The sequence below is a fragment of the Mizuhopecten yessoensis genome, unplaced genomic scaffold, assembly GCF_002113885.1.
Source record: "Mizuhopecten yessoensis strain PY_sf001 unplaced genomic scaffold, ASM211388v2 scaffold10531, whole genome shotgun sequence".
Classification (NCBI taxonomy): Eukaryota; Metazoa; Mollusca; class Bivalvia; order Pectinida; family Pectinidae; genus Mizuhopecten; species Mizuhopecten yessoensis.
This window is the reverse complement of record NW_018408593.1, coordinates 241,789-254,740: the sequence shown is the minus strand read 5'-3', so window position 1 is coordinate 254,740 and position 12,952 is coordinate 241,789. Positions and strand designations below refer to the sequence as shown.

Here is a 12,952-nt window from a genome sequence, read left to right as displayed (position 1 = left end):
ACACCGGCTGTCCAGCAGTGCACATTCCGCCAGCCAACTGCATAACCAGTAAAAGTCGAGTCGCACATAAATGTGTGTTTTTATATATTTTATGTCTTGGTATGAGTTCGGAAGGTGTGGGGCTCTGTTATGTAATATTTGCCCCATGTAATCAATGATGCAAGCCTCTATATGAGACCAGCCTCACCCAAGTTCCTTTTTTTATCTGATCACAGCCAAAATTGTATTACACCTGTACATCCAAAGTCTGCAAGTGTTAAGCAATAATGTTTTAAGAATCAATGATTTTGTGATTGTACATTGAAGGAATGATTTTTTGTGATAGGCAATTTTGTTTTAAAAGGCCAATAGGTAAAAACTATTGTTTAAATAATGTGCCTCAATAGACTTCGCCAGACAAAGTTATTTTTTTTCAGCAATATTGTTTTAAAAGGCCAATGGTAAAAAGATTGTTATTTAAATAACGTGCCCCAATATGAACTAAGCCTGGCAATATAAGATCTAACTCATATTTGTTGTTTGTTTGTTTGTTTGTTTGATTTTGTTTAACGTCCTATTAACAGCTAAGGTCATTTAAGGACGGCCTCCCCTGTGTGCAAGGTCCATGCGTGTAGTGTGTATGTGTGTATTTTGGGAGGCTGCGATATGTTCGTGTTTTTCTCCTTGTGATAGCGCCGAACTGATGCCGACTTTATAGTGCTACCTCACTGAAACATACTGCCGAAGACACCCAGCAGGACGCCCCACCCGGTCACTCATATTTGGTCAAAGTGCTTATTACATATATATTAAGTATACACACACTATATATATATTTTCATTGCAACCAAGATACTGTCAAAGATTTTGCTTGACCTTGAATGGTTAATGAATAGATGTTCACAAGTGACCTTGACATTTGACCATGGATCATGACTTGCTCGACACTTGTACATCTGTAGTACACCCAAAGCTGTACTCAGAGGCCACCATTGGGAGGTCAAAAGATGGACTTCTTGTTGCAGATCATCTCTTAACTCAAGTCACCCCTGAAGACACATTTGAACTCTTCCAATTCAAATGTTGGACTAGTTTATATAAATTATAAAAATTTCAGGGGTGAATGAGTTAATACTGGTTATATGTAAACATACAAGAGGCCCAGAGGGCCTGTATCGCTCACCTGGATACCTAAGCAATCATGGCAAACTATTCTCCAAATGAGATCAAGGGAATATGCCAGACCCTAAGGCCAATCCTTGTAGCATAGCTATATTAGATTTTTCATGCCCAGAAATTTATGTATGGTTATGGGGTGGGGATCTCAACTGTTTCCAAGCTTTGACTCAGAAACTAGGTCCCTAGATTTGTCTCTTTTTGCCAAGCATTTGTATATATAGTTTTGGGGTGGGGATCTCAACCGTTTCAAAGTTATGACCCAGGGGCCAAGTCTGCAAGGGTGGGGCAGACCCTCGGATCAATTCTAATGTCATGAGTGCATTCGTCTCTTTATGCCCAACAATTGCATATATAGTTTTGGGGTGGGGATATTAACCATTTCAAAGTTATGACCCAGGGTCGAAGTCTCCAAGGGTGGGGCATTCCCCAAGGCCAACCTGGAAGCATATGTGGAATCATCTCTTTATACTCAGCAATTGTATATATACGGTTATAGGGTGGGGCTCTCAACTGTTTCCAAGCTGTGACTAAGAAACTAGGTCCCTAGGGGATCGGTCAGACCCCAGGGTCTATTCTGATATCATGATTGCATTCGTCTCTTTATGCCCAGCATTTGTATATATAGTTTTGGGGTGGGGATCTCAACCGTTTTAAAGTTATGGCCCAGGGACTTTGTCTCCAAGGGTGGGGCCAGACCCTAGGGACATCCTGGAAGCAAATGTGCATTCTTCTCTTTATACTCAGCAATTGTATATATGGTTATATGGTGGGGATCTCAACCATTTCCAAGTAATGCATTTTATTGGCCCCACCCCTTAGCCCGGGGGGGTCAGCCCCACTTTTTGTACAATTTTGAATCCCTGCCTCCCATGAATACTTCCGACCAAATATGATCAATATCCATGGCATAATTCTGCAGAAGAAGTCATTTATAGCAATATAACCAAATTGCCCCCTTTTGGCCCCGCCCCTCAGCCCCCTGGGGGGTCAGCCCAACCGTTTGTACAATTTTGAATCTCCACCACCTAGAGATGCTTCCAGTCAAATAAGGTTGATATCCATCACTTAGTTCCAGAGAAGAAGTCACTTAAAGCAGTATAGCCAAATACCTTTTTTGGCCCTGCCCCTCAGCCCCCTGGGGGGTCAGCCACACCATTTGTACAATTTTAAATCCCTGCCTCCCACGAATGCTTTTGATCAAATATGATTGATATCCAGTGCACAGTTCTTCAGAAGAAGTTGTTTGTAGCAATATAGCCAAATTGCCCCCTTTTGGCTCCTCCCCTAAGCCCCCTGGGGATTCAGCCCCACCATTTGTACAATTTTTAATCACCACCACCTAGGGATGCTTCCAGTCAAATATGGTTGATATCCACTTCTTAGTTTCAGAGAAGAATACGCTTAAAGCAATATGGGCAAATTGACCCCTTTTGGCCCCGCCCCTCAGCCCCCTGGGGGGTCAACCACACCATTTGTACAATTTTGAATCCCCACCACCTAGGGATGCTTCCAGTCAAATTTAGATTAATTCCAACCAGTGGTTAAGAAGAAGAAGTCGTTTAAAGAAATTGTTGACGTACGGACGTTAGGACGTACGACGGACGCCACGGTATGGCATAAGCTCACCTTGGTCCTTTGGACCAGGTGAGCTAAAAAAACCATTGCAACACAGATTTTTCCAAAATGGTCTCTGAACAAAAAGTGGTCTCTTAATAAAAGCAGTCTTTCAATTCAAGCAGGGGTGGCTGAATATGACCTTGTTTGACCTTGCTCAATTAAATAATGGACTTTTGACAAACTAGATCACAGGGTTATCTGCTTGTCTGCTTGATTTGTTATCCAGTGTATAATAAAACCAATGCTGTGTTTGTCCGGCCTCGCTGCAGTGCTGCAGTGAGAAGGCATACCATAAAAGTCAGTCGATCGGAAGTGTGCACCCAGTGGAGACACACTACAAAGGTTGGCTTCCTGAAACTAATTAGCGGCCTTAGCAAAGATCAAAAATAAAACTGAAACTGTTTTATGATATGAATTATAGGCTATGTGTTGACAGGAAAAGCAAGGGCGCTGAGCTATAAATGAAATCAATAACACTAGGTGCAGGCGACAAAAAGACACGTAATAATCGTAGGGTATACAAATAATATGGTCATAATTTAACAAGCTAAATTTACAAACAGGATCTGTAATTAAAGTTGAGTGGGTGTATCCCATAAAGGCATATATATCACTGCCTAAGTATATAACTGTGTAACTGCAGCCAGTCTAAATTGCTGGCTATAATATGTATCATTTTGCTGAAAGGTATGATTGTGCTTTTGGTTCTTAAAGATGGGGGTCTAAATTTCAAGTATACATGAAACCCTTCTCATGCTCTGGCATGAGTTCTGTGCTCAGACCCACTTTCTTAGTACTAAGTCATGTAACACGGTCAAAAGTCAAGTGTTAACATTGAAAACTATATATTGATTTAAGTCTCGCAAAATTTCAAACATATCATTGACAATTGAATATGATAATTGTACTAACTTAAAACTGGCACTAGAAATTGGGCTTGAGCATAGAATCTAGGTTTGAGCATCAGAAAAGGACTTCATGAATACGGGTCAAGGCATTTAAATTTGCTACATTATATTATGAAGCTAGACTTTTCTGTACTTTTCAAAGGACATTAAAGATACTGTATATTTTTATAAAAAGAAAATACTTTTTTGTATCGTTTAATTTTTTTTTCCCCCTTTCTTTAATTATTGTGTACATGCATCCTATGTTGAACCTATGCTTATTTGTCAAAGACATTTACTGTGAGAAATACACTGTACTGCACTGTAGTACAACCTATAATGCTACAGTCGAACCTGCATTTTATTTAGCATCTAGCTGGAAAGTCCAATAAAGGGGTTTCTTATTGCAGGTGTTCATTCACCCCTGAAATTTCACAGTGAACTTTTCTAATCTTTGATTTGGAAGAGTTCAAATGTGTATTTAGGGGTGAAGGAGTTTTTTCACTGAAGGCAAAATATTAGAGAGTTCCACTAAACTTTTTCATATATACAGTAACTTTCCCTTAATTATATTTTTGATATATCTGTAGTGGGATTCATGGCCAGGGACATAAGAGTTACGTTTAGACCACACAAAGACATGGATCAGTGGACCACACCTATCATACCCCAGGAAGCTGTCCGACCATGTGACTAATCGACATTTAAATCACCAAGAAGTCGAGTAATGGTCACTTACCACTTTGCATCAACTGAACAATGTCTATTGTTTATAGTTAGAGTTTTTGGCAGTGGTACAGGGATCCTTAATATATACTGCTACACTGATACGGGGTTCCTTAATATATACTGCTACACAGATACGGGGATCCTTAATATATACTACTCCACAGATACAGGGATCCTTAATATATACTGCTACACTGATACGGGGTTCCTTAATATATTCTGCTACACAGATACGGGGATCCTTAATATATACTGCTACACAGATATGGGGATCCGTAATATATACTGCTACACAGATACAGGGATCCTTAATATATACTGCTACACTGATACGGGGTTCCTTAATATATACTGCTACACAGATACGGGGATCTTTAATATATGCTGCTACACAGATACGGGGATCCTTAATATATACTGCTACACAGATACAGGGATCCTTAATATATACTGCTACACAGATATGGGGATCCTTAATATATACTGCTACACAGATACAGGGATCCTTAATATATGCTGCTACACAGATACGGGGATCCTTAATATATACTGCTACACAGATACGGGGATCTTTAATATATGCTGCTACACAGATACGGGGATCCTTAACATATGCTGCTACACAGATACGGGGATCCTTAATATATGCTGCTACACAGATGCGGGGATCCTTAATATATACTGCTACACAGATGCGGGAATCCTTAATATATACTGCTACACAGATACAGGGATCCTTAATATATACTGCTACACAGATGCGGGGATCCTTAATATTTGCTGCTACACAGATACGGGGATCCTTAATATATGCTGCTACACAGATACAATAAGAACTCCGTCCCTAATCCACTTACATGGTGTTTGATTTGGTGTTCCTTGGTGGATATCCCGATGGCCTTGTTACGTCGGACTATACGTTTCGGGAAGATGATTTCGTACGGCCGTGGGACGTTCTTCAATAGGTGACGGTTATACTGTGTCTGAAGCAGGGTTGCCATGTCATGTTTGTCTACAAATACAAAAAATAAATTCTTGAAGAATTCAACAATGATGGTATTATGTTGTTAAAGGAAAATTTTTCAAAAACAAAGTATTTAATTATCTGTTATTGCAATGGTATACAACACTCGCGGGATTTCACTATACTACCGTATAACCTGAAATTTCACAATATTTTAACTTTTGCCTTTCCCCCCTTTCCTTAACGAGACCAATTTATCAAGGAATGAATATATTAGCATACAGTAATTACCACACCGATTATTTCTTGTGAAGAGCAAAATTAACTGTAAAGGATAAAAATATTACTTGACAAAAGTTATATGGTACATATACAGTATGTATACCTTATAAACTTTTTTGCTTTTGATTTACATGATAAATGCATCATGCGTTATACATTACATCATATCAATGTATCTGCAGTGTTTAATGTGTAAATACAAAACATGCAAAGCTGATGGATTGAATCTGTGGTCACCATTCATCATCTTGACATTTTCCCTGAAATCACATTTGCGGAATCATAAGTATCTATTAGTGCAGGGGGGGGGGGGGGGGGGGGGCTCTGTCCTCGTGAAAACAAGATACAATTTGGTTCGTGCGGCAAAATGAAAATATATAAAGAGGTATCATTTTTATTGCGATGATCCAGCTGTTCAATCACTGAAACGTACATGTATCTCTAACAGAAGAAATTATCAATTTGATAAAAACATATTATGTCTTCACTGCAGTGTATGCCATGCTCATGAAACATATCTAATCATTAAACTGCTCTCAGTTGGCATTCATAGTCCATATGAATGCCATCTGGAATGTGTCAGTTCGTTTCAATGCTAGCATGAGCATCTTAAAATTATATGTTGAATATAAAAAGCTTTATATTTTGCATTATTATTCAATACAGCCCATCAATCAACAATTGAAGCCAATGCAGCTAGCTAGTCAGAGGAAACTTTACAATGATAAAAGGGTGTATTTTTGGAGGTATTATATTTCTCCAATGTGCAGTCACATGTACGTAGCTAGCTACAGAGGCTGAATACATCCCCAACTGGAAGAGGGGATCCGGAGTGACACCAGAAATAGAAGCACTCTAAAAGCGAAGCACCAAACACCTTCAAAGACAGGTTCTCCAGGCCACTGGAACTCTGCCAGGCAAGTTATTAGGCCTCAGCTTTGAACACAGGAAGAGCTGGTGAGTGTGTGGAAAGTTTGGAAAAAACTTCTTCTAAACCAGGAAAACAGAAGTTACCAATATACTCCAAATAAAACCTTTCAATTCAGGATGACCCAGATCTCCGATAAACATTGCGGGAATCATCAATTGGTTAATATCATACCTCTGTTGTTATTGATGTAGCCACAGATAATATTAAAACCATTTAAACACTTAATCAGAGAGGGTGGGCACCACATTTCCCCATTGATAAGCTGAATGTATGTAGCTTACGTAACTTAACCGAGATTACAGATGTGTTCAGGCAGCTGTAGGAATCATACTCTACAATCATAATTCTGCTGAACTCCATTGTTTCATTCTAAATTTGCATTGCAGGAGTTAAATTTTAGTTCAGTCTCGAGCTCTATGTTTTTATATAGTATCAAGTGGTCTTATGAAAAGAGCTTTTTTTTTTTAATGGTAGCCATGGTCTTTCAAATCCTTTTACTTAAGCTATCCATACATAAGCAAGTTTTTCTTCACGCATGCAGGGTGGTTTAATTTTCGAGACGACTTACATACTAAAAAGGTGGTTTCTCAAGACAGGTATTATAGTAATAAGGTTGTCTTTCATAAGAAGGTTTTATTAGAATGGTCTTATCAAACAGGTAGTCTCTAACTCATTCACCCCTGAAATATCACGATGAACTATTCCAACCTTTGAATTTGAGGAATTCAAATGTGTATTAAGAGATGTACATTAGAATAGATAGTCTCTATGAACAAGTTTTATTGTAGAGGTCATGCAAATGACCCTAGTGGTCCGTTACAAGGATCAATGTCTCTCCTCATCAGTTTTATCAGAAACCTGGTGGTGGTCCTGGGGGGTAGGGCTGAACCTAAGTACACATGTACCTGAACAGAATTTCACTCTGACCCATATATTCATTATATATAGAACACCTACTGGCATAAAGTACAAAATATGCCTGGTATGAGATCTACGTAGAACTGAAATAAACTCATCTTAGCCAACAAAAATCTAATAATCTTTTGACCCCTAGCAATCAGATAACACTGAAAGGTGAATGATTAGAAATAACATTATAAGAATTTTATCGCCGCTTACATCTATATCTAAATCGAAACAAATTATCTTTCCCTTTTTCCTAATCCTATCTTCCTTAAAGAAGTCACCGGGATCCATGCTCCAAATTATTACAGAAATTTTCGTGGGACGTTAAAGATTTTGTTAATTTCGTGGATAACAAAAATCCATGAAATAAAATTCCCACAAAAACATAAATTTGGTATATGATATAGATAGATAGGGGAAAATCAGAAATCAGCGAAATATAATGTCCTTGAAACACCGGCTAGTATATGAAAACCACGAAATTTTAAACCCACGAAAATAAATGATTCTACAGTATTACAAAGCCGTTCCATAAATGTCTGTTTTTAATCCTGAAGGATGATGGACATTCAACTCAATACAGATTACCATTCACAGAAAAGTATGACTGTATCATGAATCTGTGATTTTTTACCTGAATTTCACTGATACCTGTAACTTTTTCACTGAGAAATATGCATTCATATATATAGAATACAATATCCATCATTGAATATTCTATCGTTTCTAGGAACACAACCCAAATGCTGATATATACAATCCATCAAAAAGACGGACACAAACAAAGTTTTACCATGGATTAGCTGTTATAATTAGAACAGGATTTTAAATTGAACTGTTTGATTACTTCCATCCACTGAACACCAACATCGACTGGAGTCTAACTGGAAACACATTGATTCAAACATGTATACTGGAAATGATAGCTACCTGTATATTACCAGGAACAGAATATCACTTTAAGAATCCCTGGCCCACTACAGGCAAAACATTCAAGACTTTTACTCAAGTTTTTTAATTTTTTATTTACTGGAAATGATCGATACATGTATTAACAATAAAATATTTTGAAATTGATACATGTACAAAATGAGTGTATGTACACCCTAGAGAATACTTTTAAATGGCATCTTTTGAGTTTTTATTTCAGATGAAATCTTCAGTTCTTTGAAAATAGGAATAGTTTAGCAAATTCACTGGATGAAAATGCTCAAATTTAATGTCCAAAATCGGGAGTCTCCCTCCAAAATAGGGAGAGTTGATAATTCAATTATGTGGGGATCTTTTTCTGGCAGTGGTGGGCATCCTTAACTATAATGTTTCTGTAATTCAATGAAGTTTAACTGTTTCCATATATTTGTGTATACCCTGAATCTTCGCAACATACATTTATACAACTGTTTATTCAATTCCACAAGATACATTTAATTCTAAGGAAGTACATTCTGGGAAGACTTTCCAGATGTACCAGGTTTCACTATAAATCATGGTAAGATTGTACACAGATGTGGGCTATTTATCACCATTACACCTACAGCCTTATACAGACCCCCCAGACTCTCAGGTGTTACCCTACAGATCTCTGGTCAATCAGCTGCAGGGGCAAGTCTATTTCAGCCCACTTCACATCAACAGACAAAAACATGTAAACAATGATGACTTCAATACTGTTTGTTATAGGCTGAAATAGCAGTAACACCTCATTAAACTGCCAGAATTTGTCCAGAGAAATGTTGGCATTATAAAAAGGTATGGGGATAAATTGAGGAATATGTACAAAATAATTTTTGAAGAAAAAAAGACCTTAAAAGTTGGCATTAACTCATTCACCCCTGAAATTTCAAAATAAATTTTTCAAACCATTGAATTGGATGAGTTCAAATGTGTCTTCAGGGGTGAATTAGTTAAGCAAGTTGAAAAATTAAATGAGGGGCATTGTATCAAGGTTTTCTGGTAGTCAGTAATCAAAATTATTGTAAATCGTAAAAAAATATTGTGGTAAATTCCAGAGGACAGTGATTGCAGTTTCAAATGTCTAACAAACATAAAATTAGACAAACTGAAAACATAAACAAATGTACATTTTTATGTTCATCTTGCAAATTCAAGTCCTTTTTCGGTGAATAATATTAATGCCGTCATTGAAATTTTGTTGAAAATAAGTCTTCGTAATATAAAATTTATTTGACATAATACCAGTTCCTGCTTTAATAAATATCCCCCCAAAGATTGGGAAGTTCCTTTTTCTTAATCTTAATTTCGGGAATTCGAAGAAATGGTAAATTTTGCTAGTTAAACAACTCCTGCCAAAAATACGGTTTTGTGTTGCCGTTATTACGTCAGCTACGGTAGATATAATATTAAGGCTATCATGTGTAAAAGCGTGTCATTTGGAATTAATATGGTATAATTCCATGCTATTACTCAGTGGCCCCCTGCAAAATCGGAGATTTTCTTCTGTGTCATCCCCTGTAGGAACATAAAAGAAGCTATAAGGGGGTATCGGGGAGAAAATTATATCACGCAGCAGGCAAAGAGTCAAGACTTTTTACATGTTTGTAATTTCATATCATTTCTTCTCAAATTAATAGCCATCAGCAGCTATTATTTTATTTTTTTCATATTTTTAAAAAAATTCATAAAAATGATCAAAGATTCTGATAATTAAATGAACCCTGCCTAAGCCATGTTGATATCCTGGAGCATTAAACAAAAATAACTAGAAGGGTGCTTTTTAGGACAATTTAACAAAATGTGGGAACCAGTGATTATCTCTGTAGAAATCTTTAGATGTCACTGCTAGCCTGGGAGATGATCAGCTATCTACGTGATTACAATCTGATTAGAAGTTCTAATAAAGTATTCCATTTCTAGATTTTGGTCTTGTAACTGTTCAAAATGTTCTTATTTATATTTCAAAGACCCATCACAATTGGACAAAACATTAGGCAAATATCCAAACATACATTTGTATAAATACAGAGCAAGAGAACGTTGTTGCCATGGAAAAGACTGGCAGAACGGGATCAGGCACAATTATACTACCATGATCACATTTTGATTCAAATACAGTAATAGGTAATTAATTACATTACAGAGTGTTTTTTTCATGTTCTCTGGTGTGGATTGAATCAAATTTGTTGGAAAATTGGAATCATTAATTCAGAAAAAAGCACGAAGACAAAAAAAATCTTTTCTGGGAGATTAACTAAACTAGAGTTACCTGCCCTTTGTAACTTAACCACTCTCAGACTCAATCTCGGCCATCTGTCTGCAAGAATCTCTCTATAAAAGCCACAAGAATGAAAACAGTCTGGGAAAGAAGATACAGAATGTCTCAATGTGTAGCCTCGGTAGTCGTCCTGATTGTGTTGATGTTGAGAGATCCACTTATCAATAACCCTGACGAGGAGGAAATTTACTTTGATCTAACACACCTGCCTTACCTATAGCTATATGGTAACTGTACCAGTGTTTTGATGGATACTGATATTAAAACATACCTTTTGGCATTAGATATCCTAGCGCTATGTTACTGATGGTTATTTATATACAATATGTATACATGTTTAGCAAACCTTTCAACAGTATCAGATTGTCCATCATTTGATATCCTTTCAACAATATCAGATATTTTTAAACATCTTTTCCGCAATCAAATTTGATGAAGTCTATGCCAGAATATTTTTTTTAGAAATCAAGAGAACTCGTACCACAAGATGGAGTGATAGCAATTTACTGTGGAGCTTCTTTTTCTTTCATCAATTCATATTTTATCAGATCTAGGGATGTGCTATACAGGTAATTCTTGAGATAAATGCACTTTTCATGATGGTGATGTATATATATATACATGTATCTGCAAATTTAACACTTCTGCCAAAATACCAATTCATTTCAACAATACGTCGTGCTATGCCATAATGGCCATGTACCAGGGATATTGTGATACCTCCAGTTAAAAAAAGCAGAAATTATAATTTTCTTCTCAGAGCACAAACATAGCATGTCAATAAATTCAATCCATTTCAGTTTAACATATTACATGTACAAATATGGAACAAAATGTCACTCACAGGTTACGTGCAGTAGGGGATTCCCCTATTATGCTGTGGGAATTATATAATGCAATGAAAACTGCATTGAAACATACAGCCCTTTAATTAATCTTAAATGGGTTGAATTACTTCTCCAAACCTTGAAAAAAAATAACTCAGTCTGAACTTACATAACCCCTAAATGTTGAATCATCATAAAACTTCAATAACTTGTAGATCCAAACTTTGATATTTCATGGCTTTAACTCATTCACCCCTGAAATTTCATAATGGACTATTCCAGCCTTTGAATTGGAAGTTTATGCCTCAAATAAACCACAGCAGTCCTTATTTCTTAATTACTACACAAACTGGTACAAGCTATTATCTAACCAAAGTTATATATATTTATTTTCAGATGTTTGTCCTTACTCAAAAATAATTCTTTATAGAGCTGAAAAATATTTACATTGCATTTCAAAAGTTATGGCCATAAAACACTCCTTAAAACCTTGAAGTCTGATAATGATTGGAAATAAAGTTTCCTGAACTGTGAGGAGGATAAAATTTACACTTGTGCATGGTGTACTAAAACTATAGGAAACCCAAATACTCCCTTACCCTGTAAGACTGATAATGATCAGAAATAAAGTATTCTACACTTCAAGGAGGAAATGTACATTGTTACAAGGTATGATTGGACTATAGGAAACTTAAGCAAAATACTCCCTTACCCTGTAAGACTGATAATGATCAGTTTTCTACACTTCAAGGGTGAAATGTACATTGTTACAAGGTATGTTTCGACTATAGGAAACTTAAGCAAAATTCTCCCTTACCATGCAAGACTGATAATGATCAGAAATAAGGTTTTCTAAACTTTGATGGTAGAATATACACCCTAGGTATATATTAAAACTACAGGAAAGCAAAACACTTCCTATTACATGTTGTCTTAACCTCAAGGATCAACAAGAGGCCCAATGGGCCTGCATCGCTCACCTGGTTAAAATCTCACACTTGCAACCTTAAAAGTGATCTAAAATAAAGCTACAGTCAAAATATCAGTATTTATGATTAAAGTCATTCAAAAGAACCTGTTAAAAGATTTTAAAACATTTCACCCTTGTTACTTTGAAAGTCAAACAAAGTCATTATGTTGAACAAATTGTATAGCCTTTCATCTCAGTATGCAACTTGCAAAGTATCAACATCCTGGGACCCATGGTTATTCAGAAGAGGTCGTTTAAAGATTTTAAACAAATTTGACCCCTGTGACCTTGAATATAAGTCAAAGTCATTCACTTTAACAAAATTAGAAGTCTTTGATCTGACTAAATATCAACATCCTGAGCCTTTTGGTTATTCAGAACAAGTTGTTTAAATATTTTGAACATATTTGCTCCTTGTGACCTTGAATATGATTCAAGGTCATACATTT

At 36.5% G+C, this 12,952-nt stretch overlaps 1 protein-coding gene across 2 annotated transcripts in view; it reads right to left on the bottom strand.

The window, feature by feature from the left end:
• Positions 1–12,952, bottom strand: part of LOC110461010 — a 108,208-nt gene that overhangs the window by 55,712 nt on the left and 39,544 nt on the right. For both annotated transcript variants that reach the window (XM_021514269.1, XM_021514271.1), the window contains exon 2: positions 5,249–5,403. In XM_021514269.1, the coding sequence (XP_021369944.1) occupies positions 5,249–5,403 (155 nt within the window). The remainder of the gene's footprint in view (positions 1–5,248; positions 5,404–12,952) is intronic.